At 32.6% G+C, this 12,431-nt stretch overlaps 1 protein-coding gene across 3 annotated transcripts in view; it reads left to right on the top strand.

Moving 5' to 3' along the window:
- Nucleotides 1–12,431, top strand: part of LOC121370372 (steroid hormone receptor ERR2-like) — a 40,752-nt gene that overhangs the window by 21,166 nt on the left and 7,155 nt on the right. For 2 of the 3 annotated variants that reach the window (XM_041495543.1, XM_041495541.1), the window contains exons 4-5: nucleotides 6,813–6,929; nucleotides 11,278–11,322. In XM_041495543.1, coding sequence (XP_041351477.1) covers nucleotides 6,813–6,929; nucleotides 11,278–11,322 — 162 coding nt within the window. The remainder of the gene's footprint in view (nucleotides 1–6,812; nucleotides 6,930–11,277; nucleotides 11,323–12,431) is intronic. The other variant, XM_041495542.1, reaches the window with a different exon arrangement.

Genomic DNA, 12,431 nt, shown 5'->3' with positions numbered 1-12,431 from the left:
ATAAACATGTGACCTACTAAATGACAAAATTGTTACCTGAAAATAAAGTTGATTTGCTGTATTAAGCCTTTTATTATACTAGATACATAGTCAGTGTGACACACTTGTTATTGGTATTGTGGTACATAATGGCATTATGCCTATCCAGCTGTAAATCATTAAATAAATATAATTGCTGGTTTGAACAATAATGTATGTTTGTCTTCAGTTAACATTAGCTAACATAAGCAGTGTAAAACATTTGCAAAAACAATTTGTGGCTAGTGTTGACTGAAGAGGTATGTAACCCTGGTGATAGTCGAGCATTAATTTGTCTTATAAAATTGTCAAGAATATATCAACAATTGATATCAACTCCAGCTGCCATAAATGAATGAAAATGTGATGGACAGAACAGCTGATAGTAGCAGTATTTGGTGTCATAATATTAAGTGAATATAATTGTAATTTATAATCCATTATTAATAAGAAATGAACCTTGTAAATCTTGTCTATAATTGTTATTTTTGATGTGGTCCAATTTACAGTTAGGTATACTAAAGAATTTTTAAAAAGTACAAACTCAAAAGCAATTTGGTTCATATTAATTGAAATAAAATGCTGTTAGGTACAACAAGAATGGGTTGATCTTTTTTTTAAAGAAAGATGGACATAAATTACTTGTTTTGTGACAATATCAGCTAAGAAAACTGACCCCTAACGTTGGTACAGATAGTTTGCTGTAAACGCACCTGTAGATGTAGGTGTAAATCAAAATATAGGTTATTACATGCTTCATTTTAATCTTTATTCCCACTGCAATATCATTAAATCTTGGTGTTTTGGGGTGAGTTGTATCATATGATGTCATTAGCATTTAAAATTTACATACGCCACTTACTTATGCCATTGGGTGCATTAAATAAAATTACATATACAGTTAACTGTTAGATGTGAAGAGAATTGTTCGATCTCTCAACTCCACGAGCAGCTGTACTAGCTTGCTTCATGACAATGCCAGTGTAGAGCATTGACCTCTCGTGTTAGTACATTAGTAACTAAATGTGGTCTGGAGATCAATATCACTCCTAATCATATTCAGGTCTGATGTTTTGTGTGCCATCTCCTTGACATTTCAAACAATATCTGGACATAGCTACATTATATTGGAAAAATACAGTTTTCCATGTCTTAACAGTACCACATAAATTGTGTGAAATTCAACTTTGAGAGGTTTAGTGGCATTTACAATCATGTATATTAGGAAATCATGCATCTATATGTGCTTGTTACCAGCTATTTTGAACACATAGCTGGTTTTGTAAATAATTAATTGTGACTTGTAAGTAAAATGTTTTAACCTAATTGAGTAAATATAGATTGCTTTCGTTACAAATTTAGATAAAAATCCAGATTGCTTTATAATTCATCTACTGGTATATTATAGGAGAAGCTCAGTCAGCAGTTTGCCTTCCATGCTGCCAAATATTGATCTGTGCATAGAATCCACTTTTAGAATTCACTCTCATCAGCCTGTCTGCTGGAATGTAATGGAAAGGTCACTCCTAGAGTAAAGTCTGTTTCTAGCATCCAGGTGATATCGATTTGTGCCTTCTGCAGTACAGATACCACAACTTCTCGATAATGTTATAATGTCTTTTAAGTGGGTTTTTTAACAGTTTACATGTACATGGCTGGTTTAGAATATTAGTTACCTGCTAAATTTGCACTGACATGTTTTGACTACCATAGCATACCAGCTTAGAATAAGACAGGTTTTTGTATTTACTATAATGTGTCAAATAAAAATAATAAAAATTATTTAAAAAATAAATACAAAATTGCACATTTGAATAACTAATTATATATAGAAATTTATATTTAGAATGGTACATGATTTACAAATTCATGCATTACAACATGATTTGAAAATCACCTGCAAAGCAATAAATGGTTTTTAACAAAATGCTGAAGATTTAAAACTTAGTTACTAAGAATATTGAGGTATGACAGCCTGAAAATTCCATCATCATAGTAATGATATTGCATGTAATATAAAACTGAACATTGTTAACCAAGTCATGCTGTAACCTAATAAAACATTGAAATGGCACTAAAATAATCAGATTCTAATCACTGTTTCTCTTTTAACTCGATCATTACACTTGTCTCGCAATCTAGTTGTTAATAATTGCTTGTCTACATCATGATGATGGAGTGCTATTTTGGTTCATAACCTGAGAATGCCTACATGAAGTGAACATGTAGTAAGAGTCCTTGCAGAATGTTGTGGTTGCATGTAACTGTAAACGGGTAACCTTTAGATCTTGGGATAGCATCTGTTAAGAGTATCATGGTAGCATGATGCTTCTTCCTCTTCCAATATGTTCTTCCAGTATGTTCTTGGTCTTGCTTTCACATAAAATATTTCTTTAGCGGATTTTGAAACATTGGCAGCTGTTAACTGGATGAACATGTAGACTAATGCTATTCATCATGAAATAAAACAGAATAATAAACAGTATTCTGATTAAAATTGTTAATTAAATGTGTAGATCATGACAGTATAATGAGTATTCATTTAATGCACAACCCCTGCAATTGCCCATGGCAATTGGCAATGCCATGGAGATTGCTGTAAAGTTTTTTTTATTCTCTGCAGCACTTTTTTTGCTGTGGATATTTTCTTAATTGCATGGGGTTAATGCTTCAAAGAAGTAAATTGAATTCAGAGAAGGCTACTATGTTGTGTACTTTACTAAACAATGTGATTAATCAGCAATATTATTTGTAAAATGTTGCCAGCAGCCATGTTACAATAGCTGATGAAATTCACCTACAGTCAGCATATTTTAACAAGCCTGATATATACAAATAAGATGCAAATTAATTCCAATGGCATGGTAACAATCTAAAGACCAAAGAAAAGAAAGTATAGTGCATCATAAAAACAACTGCATATTATTTAAACTGCTACAACATTTGGTCTTAATGGAAAACTAAACCTGCAAGTGATTTTTAAATATGCACTTTCCCAGACATCACAACACAAACCACAGCCTTGGTATATACCAGTTCTGGAATACTGATTATAAGAAGGGTGAGGGTGTTGTGGGTGTGGGGTACATGGTCCTCCAATGGGGGATCGATCCTACCTCAGGTGAACATTTTCACTGAGCTATATTCTACAGACAAAACCACACCACCACCACCACCACAACTAAAGATCAAAGATAAACACTTGATGCAAACAGCAGATCTTAGTGTTTGAGGGCCATGAACTTCAAATGTTTACTGATCCTCGCGTAATAACAGTTACACTGTATGTGGAAACCAGTAGTATTAGATGAAATATCTACAAATTATAGCAAGTGGAATAAAAAACAGAAGGAATTTTTATCTTAGGCTGCAGGCTTTGTGCCAGAAAATAATTTTGGGATATGTAATAAAAACAAGACAGATCATAAGAACCATTACTATAGTCTGTCCCAAATAATTTCAGTTTGGTTTAACGTAAAAATAAAAATGTGTTGGAAATAACAAAATTATACTATTTTTGTGTGCAATTTAGAAAACAGTCGGCTCAGAAATAAATACTTATAGTAAATTCCATTTATAAAAAAAGGAATTCCCTGTGGGATGAACTATAGGTGGTTATTGGTTTTGAAATCTTTTGAAATTGGACACTGCATTTCTTGTTCTGTCAAAAAATTTAAACAGTAGATTTTTTACTATGATCTTCCAGAAAATTAAAAAGACATTTTCCATTAATTTCCCAAATTTTAGGGATCGTAATTTTACCCTTCTTACCCTCTGGCAGATAATCTGAACTGTTAAACTATTTTAAAATAACCAATATACTGTATGTACAAAAGCATATATAGTGTAACGTTATTGTAGACCACAGAATATTATTTTCTGCAGTCTCAAATAAACAGATAAAATATGCGGTATGCTTATTTTGGTTTCCATTTATGAACAAATGTACCAATAATTAATCAGCAATGCAATCTGTGAGATGTAACCAGCACAGATGTTACATTCGCTGGTTGCTGGCCTATTTTAGCAAGTCTAATACAGTGAAACCTGTCTAAACCAGACCCTGAACAAACTGGAATCCTGTCAAAACCAGCCATGTTTCATGGTCCTGAATTTTCTAAATTCTAAAACACGACCCTCTAGAAACTGGACCCTGTCTAAATTGGGTAAATATTAGGTCTCCGATGTGATCCAGTTTACATGTTTCACTATAAAAATGAGATGCAAATTAATTAATAACCAGTGGCATGGCAACAATATGTCTACTCTAAACAGTAAAGAAAAGTAATGTTTCAAAACAGTACCTACCTGTATTCAAATTTTTTAACTACCACAACCTTTGGTCTAGATGATGAAGAAACCTGTGGCTGTGACATTGGCTATAGTCCTATAGAATAGCAGCAAGGAATGTTTAGATATACCCTTGCCCAGACATCACACTACATAACACCACATACAACAGTCATCACAGCACATTTACAGCCTTGTACCAGTCCTGACACCCTGGTTAAAAGGGTAGGGGATGCATGTAGGATCAGTCCTGCCTCAAGTGAAAGCTTTTACTCTAAGCTACATTACCATCTCCCCACCATCATTACATATAATTGAAAAGACAACTACTTGATGGTAGCAGCAGTTCAGAATATTTAATTGGGATCACAAACTTTATAATGATAAAAATACTTATGGGCACTAGTAGTATTAAGAATAAATACTTGTATATATTTGCAAATTACAGCAAGTTACATTCGAAAAGGAATTTTTGTTTTATGCTATAATTGTTAAACAGAATTTAAAAATAACTTATGGTGCATATAAAAGATCCCTTGCTGGTAGCCCATTACGTGGTGCCAGTGGGTTTCCTCTCAATATCTGTGTGGTCCTTAACCATATGTCCGACACCATATAACCGTAAATACTAGTAAAATATGTTGAGTGCATCAAATAAAACATTTCCTTTCTTCCTTAAAAATGCCTTATTTACAGTCCACAAGCATAGATTAGTGTCTTGTTAATTAATTAATTCTGTGCAGAGAAAAGACCAGAAAGAGTTAATTATCTGCAATGGATTGAATAATGGAATTCCCTGATAGAAACAGAATTCCCTGATAGAAACAGAATTCCTAATTTTATCTGATTTTTGTTTTATCTTTAAAGGTTATGCTTATTTTAGTTGCTGTAGATCTATACAGTGTGTATATATTGATCACACTCTGTGCTAGGTAAGACAACACACAGAAGTGATTTCAACTCCCAAATACAAGTAGATAGATTTTAGTGATCACACAACAGTTGATTTTTAGTACAGTTAATGCTAATGCGTTTTGGCAGTGTTGGTTTTTCGTATTGATGATGTTTATGGGCATTTGTTAGCTTGACTATTTTGATTAACTTATTGGACAACATAATTAGTCAAATTTAGGGCAATCTCTTTGTCATTATTTATAGTTGATTACATCTTGACACTTAACTGTAAACTTAAATATGTAATTAAAAACTGGAATTTGTCAATCTGAAACAAAATTCAGGGTTGGAAATAGCGGCCTGCGAAAAGCAGTCCATTTTTTAGATTTAACAAGTAAAGCAGAAATTTATCAGCTAAAACTAAAAAACAAAATTCAGAGTTTGAAACTCGCCAAAAAATATGGTGGCCCCAAAAATAATAATGCATTTTAGAAATAAAACCCCGATTCTAATTCTATAGTACACTAAAATACATCTTGGAGGTCCTACTTTTCCACACCCTGTCCCAAATCCTCCCCTCACTCCAAGCTGTCTTTATTTCCAACATGCCATATTTCTTCTCAGCAGGACGTTTTTCTTTTGGCCAGCTATTGTTAAAAAATAGCAGCAGCCTACATTTTACTTCCTATTTCAACCATGACATTTGTTAAAATTTAAAATGAAAACCATTCTGTCTAGCTAAATGACACAACACGAATATGACTCATACAGCATAATTATTCAACCTAATTATTATTATATAATGTGTTATTGAATGATCTCCATTCCTCAATAGAAAAAAAAAGAACAACAAACAAATAACAAAGAATCTTACAATAAAATTACAATTACATGTACAAGTTAACAAAATAAAACCTGGTAACCTATGTAGATTACAACAAATTTAACAAGTTTGCAATCCGTTGAGATATTCTAAAAGTCTGTTATTCATTTATATCACTGTTCAATGTTCTCATTGCGTTCTATATATACATGTACTTGACTAAAACCCAATTATTGATCAAAATGTGGTGGTTTTATTAAATCATAGGTTCTTGAGAACGAAGTACTGTTCTCGACTTCATTTTCATGTTATAACCTTCTCGTAACCTGAATGACCGTCCTCGACTTATGTCAGTGTCTGCAAGAGCATAATAATTATGGACCTGTACATGTTTATTAGACCATGGCCAAATCAAAAACAGTTGAACAGCTGACACAGGTCGAATGTGGGGAACAAAAAGAATCTATTACCAAAAAAATAGGAATGATGGCTATCAATATACGTGTGAGTACATGCCCAAAGTACGTGTCACTGGTTCTTTAAACTGAGAATTATTCAGCACAGATAAAAGCACGTTCACATATTGCATCAGAATAATCAGGTTTCACCGTACACTGCCGGTGACTGTAATGATGCCAGTGGTACAGCACATGTATGTTTAACACACCGAGACAGTTTTAACATGGGGGAGCATGCATACTGTGAGTATTTACTTAACACTTTAAAATGCAGTTTTGTTCCTTAAAGCTTGTATTTTATGTGTTCTTTTCTCTGTGTATTTTTAAAGGTGTGCGGCTGGATCGTGTGCGAGGGGGCCGACAGAAATACAAAAGAAATCCATCAGACAGCCAGTCTGATGTTGTTCAGCCATTCTTTCCAGTGATAAAACGGGCCTGTGTAGATAGTAAGTTGATATTCCACTTACTCATGTTAATAATGAGCTTCCAGTTTTCTCACAGAACTACATGTACACAAGGGTCTAGATTGCATGTTGTAGGAAATGTGTAAAGATTTTGTGAATGATTCAAGTTGCAAGTTCATTTAGGAAGGGGTGGGGAGTGGACTAGCTCCCATCATATTTGATGTGTAATATTTGTTCATGAAGTTGGTGCAAAAATGTAATATCTTGTGACTGTTTTATATATTTATAATAATTATTAAAATGTGATAATGTTAGTATTTTTCACAAATAAAGTTACTTTGTGGGAAAAACTGAATGTGTAATATTTGTTCAGACAAAGTCAAAATACATCTCTTTTTTTTTTACAATTATATTGTGGTGCATTTGGTAGATAGTTAAAAAATAACTTGCAAAAACATCCATGATTTATCACTGATGTCTGTGTTTAGACATTACCAATGATTTTTCATACAAATTTCTTGTTTAAAAAAAATGTTAATTAGTACTTGACACTTTGTAGCATTTTTAATACATACATATTATAAGACACATACATTTATAGATTATTATTTGAGTATACAGCTGTTCAAAAATTACAAAAGTTAGAAACTTTTTTTTATTCTCCATGCAAGAGTGAAAATAAAATGCTTAAACAAGTATAACAATTGATTATAATTTAAGACACACACATGTTGAACTACAAACATATGTTCCAAATTATCATAAAATCCTTGAGACCTGATATTCTGGGTTTTCCGTCTCACTTTTATGCAGTCTACATATTATTCAGATAACACCTGCACCGCCTCACAAAAAAGGCCAGATCCACTTCAGATCATTAAACCTGAAGTTGTAAAGAAAACATTGCATACACATATTTTTCTCACTGCAAGCAGGCAGGAATTGCATTCAGTATCTTGAGGAAAGGTTAAACAGTATGCAAGGAATATCTCAAACCCATGTGTCATGTGATAGGGGGCCTGTTCAACATGTGGTAATTGAATTATCAGAGTATCTCAGCATTTCCTGCTTACATGTACCAAACAAAGAAAGCAATAACGGAAATCTAATGGCGCTGGATGCACGGAAACCGTTTCTTTGTGCTTAATTATCATATTATGTGACTAATGCAGGGCTTAAGCTGGACAGAAAGTAGAGTTAGTGGTTGGTAAAATCTTTTTCAAAATGTTTATCCAAATTATCGAAAGAAAATGAAGGCTGATTAAACACGTTCACATATCACTAGTACAAAATGCATTACATAAGTAAATTTGAGGATGTAAATGATTCACAAGTACGGTATCAAATAACTAAACTAGATAGACATTATTACATGTAAGCACATTTATCTAGACTGTTGTAATTATAAACATTGCTGTATAAACAGCTGAATTTATAATTATATTAAATTGTACTACATTTGCAGACTATATTTATGCATGCATGTAGATATATAATTACCAAATAATTGAGTGTTATATTTGCATGTATTGTCCTACATTTTGTTTGAAGATCTTGTCAGAAGTTAAGCATACATGTACATGTATATACATGTTTGTAGGGTTTAAACTGGATGCCAAAAATTAATAGAGATTTGGTAAATTTGGTCTGAAAATGTGTAGCCAACTTTAAGCAAAATTAAGAATTATTTTCTAAAAATACAAACACGGTTTTCAAATTATCTTTTTGGTGAATATTTAAAAAAAAAAAAAATTTGAATTTGTGGTGAATTGGTAATGGCATATATTCACTCACTGCTGTTAGCAAGTACGTGTACATAGTTAGCTTGTGTGTCAACAATCTGTGTGATAGAAAGATTATATATGTAAGTCATTTCACAAAATATATTGAAGAGACTGTTGAGTTTGCTGCAACTGTAACATGATTAATTTTCTTGTTTAAAATATCAGAATCTGTATATATATATATATATATATATATATATATATATATATATATATATATATATATATATATATATATATACATATATATATATACATATACACACACACATATATACACACACACACACACACACACACACACACACACAAAAGATATTTCTAGAAGTAGACTAGATTTTTACCTCCCAATAATTTTGTACATGTATATACAAAACAAAAAATAATAATAATAGAAAGTAAAATGAAGTTTTGTCTACTACAAGCATTAGAATGACGAGAAACACTGAATATACAGACACTGATATTCTGAACAAGAAAATGTATTTAATATGTAATTTTTAGAACAAAAGGCTCTTGTTAGTTGGAAACATTTTACAATGGTTGCAAACTCTTAACAGTCCCTTTAAAAAATCCAGTGACATTAATGTAAGACAACATGGTTATTTTCCTGTAACTTGTATCTAATTAAATGCAGTACCAAATATTACATTCTGCCAAATAATATATTACACTTGTATTTTGATGTGTGATGAATTTATTACAGTGTAACTTGATTAAAATATGTATATATAATATAGCTGAAGTGTTATTGGTGTACATCTACATGTATTGTACAAATTGAATTCTGAGAAGCAGATGTAATGAAGGGTAAATGTTGCGAATATGCATTAAAATTTAATTTCAAAATGGCTTCAGTTTGAACCCTGGCCTTTGTATGATCTTCATAATGCACTGTGTGTATTTAGGCCAGCTGTGCTATCTGAGGGTTGATGGCCTTTATATGGGTCACCTAGTAAGCTCCACCAAGCATAGGCTGTTGTCACACTATAGCTGTAGAGTACATGCCTGTGTATATGTAACATAAAATTTGGGACCTGTCATTCTGTGAACTCATATACAGTGTACAATGTCAACTAAGATATTTATTAAATTACTGTATCTTCCTGTTGTTCAAAAATAAAACTGGATATATTTGGTGAGTGTCATATTCGTTGTCATATTTATAAGGTACGTACATATGTCTCCATGTACATGAATGATGTATTACTAATGGTGGGTTAAATTTGATAGATCTGTATGACCTTCCCTTGGTATTCTCAAGGTTATGGCAGCTTCAGACAAATTGACATGGTATTTTCTGTTAAAAATAGACATAGTTTTCTCTCTCTCTTTTAAAGTTATAAACTACACGTATGTAGGTATTAAATATTAAGGGTTCAAATACCTGGCATTTAATATGTTTTATGGCCTGAATCTTCATTGTGCAACTTATTCTGTTGCTTTGTGTGTGACAAGTGAAGTGGGAAACATAATGTGCTAGATGGAACTAAAAGGTTAGTGTTGTGAAGAACTTAAAAAGTGGGTCTGTACATGTAACTATTTTCTAGTTCAAGATTGATGTCAAAATGCCAAATTTCTTTGAGACTGTTTGGTTTTGACTTGCACTATATGATCCATTTATGTCGAAAAGGAACTGATGAATTGGCATAATGAATAATGTTATCACTTGTATAAAAACATATCTTTTAAATCCATAACAACTCACATAACAAATTTTACAAAAAATCTCTGTAAATAAAAAAGTTTCTTAACAAATGTCATCAAATTCTATACGTAAAATCTGCATTTTTGATCCATGGAACAGCCACAGTAAAGCAATTGCACACACTGTTCTGCCTTTATTCTCTATGTAGGGGCGGGACGTAGCCCAGTGGTACAGCACTTCCTCGATGTGCGGTCGGTGTAGGATCGATCCCCGTCGGTGGGCCCATTGGGCTATTTCTCGTTCCAGCCTTTGCACAACAACTGGTATATCAAAGGCTGTGGTATGTACCACCCTGTTTGTGGGATGGTGCATATAAAAGATCCCTTGCTGCTAATCGAAAAGAGTAGCCCATGAAGTAACAACAGCGGTTTTCTTCTCTCAATATCTGTGTGGTCCTTAACCATATGTCTGATGCCATATAATCGTAAATAAAATGTGTTGAGTGCATCGTTAAATAAAACATTTCTTTCTTTCTTTATTCTCTGTGTACGGCATTATTGATTACTACTGGTAACAGTTCAGGTGAAACTATCTACCTTGGCTGTTCCAGCATTTTGTCTTCACCCCTGTATTTAAATGAGATTTGTTGTGTACAATTTGATAGTAATTTATTAGTTAAGCTTTTTTTATTTACATATAACTTGAACTATGGAAAATATTTTATGAATGTTAGTGTGGATTTAAAAGTTAATGGGCTGAATTTGCAAAGCCTGTTTATGACTTACATGTGTGTAATTAAATGCCTTTACAATACTTAATTAAACACCTACGTTTAAGAAAAACAGGCTTCATAAATTCGGCCCAATATGTTTTGTTGTAAAATTTTAACATTATTCAATTTAGAATTACATGCCAATATATCTGATTTTTTTTTTTCTCTCTCTCTCACCACAAACAGACCATAGGGTTAGCATTTCACATCTTTCATCAACACAGGTGTTCAGTGAGTACCTAATAGCACTGCTAGCATACATTACAAATAGGCCACATGCCTGGGCACTGAACATTTTTATTGCAGGTGTTCATTTTTCTCTGCTCTTTGTCAGGTTGTTGGGTCTGCGCATGCTTTTGCATACCAATGATGTATTATTGCATCAGTAATTAACATACATGCTTTACTAATGCACAAACAAATGCAATATCATCATTAATGAATGTGTGCTGGCAAATTACCCATCAACTGTCAGCATAATGTTCTTTCAACCCTGCAGTTCTGGGATGGGATTTCTACACATTCATTATTTATAGAACACCACAAATAGTCTAGGTTGGACTAGTTGTGTTAGTAACACTGTTACTCCAATACTCTACACAGTCCATATGGCTAACAGAATCTTTAGGCTTGTGTGTTGTAAGGGCTGTTTCAGAACTCTTCATATGGAGGTGGTAGGAGATACAGCAAATCATATTTTGGGTCGGGTAAAAAATAAAGTAAATTTATGTGCTGCCAGAGGCTAAAGCAGACTACTGTGGTGCAAAACAACACTGGATGATGTATGCTACATGTACTAAGAATATAGTCCTGACAGCAACTATACCAAACTTGTGTGCGTCCAACATCAATAGTTCTCTTCGTCAACAAAACAACCCCCAACCAAATAGCTATATTTACTAACAAAAAATGACTGGAAATATGAATTGAAGTTGTAACTTAAGAAATACATATTATTTCAAAATATAAAGTAATTGCAAAAAATCTTCAACTAATTTAAGAACTAACAACCCACCAAATAGCTATAATTTATTTACTAAAAAAAAAAAAAAAAAAAAAAAAATATTGAAGTTGCAAAATGAGGAAATGTACATCGAAACATATTTTCCATACAGCTTAAACCCTGTATTAAATGAAAAAGACTTTCCCTTTTAAAAATTATTCTTAATATTGTCAATCATTTCTGCCTTGCCACGACAAAAAGACTGGAAATTGATGTTTGTTTTGTTATTTGGGGAAAGCTACATTATAATGACTGTCAGTGTAAAATGATCATTTATGGCTGAGAAGAAAATGAATGATCAAACTTGAGCAATTTACTGGCATGTAGATAACTGTTT

Source organism: Gigantopelta aegis, chromosome 4, assembly GCF_016097555.1.
Source record: "Gigantopelta aegis isolate Gae_Host chromosome 4, Gae_host_genome, whole genome shotgun sequence".
NCBI classification, from domain to species: Eukaryota; Metazoa; Mollusca; class Gastropoda; order Neomphalida; family Peltospiridae; genus Gigantopelta; species Gigantopelta aegis.
Note: the sequence above shows the minus strand (reverse complement) of the source record. Positions and strands in the feature narration are given on the sequence as shown.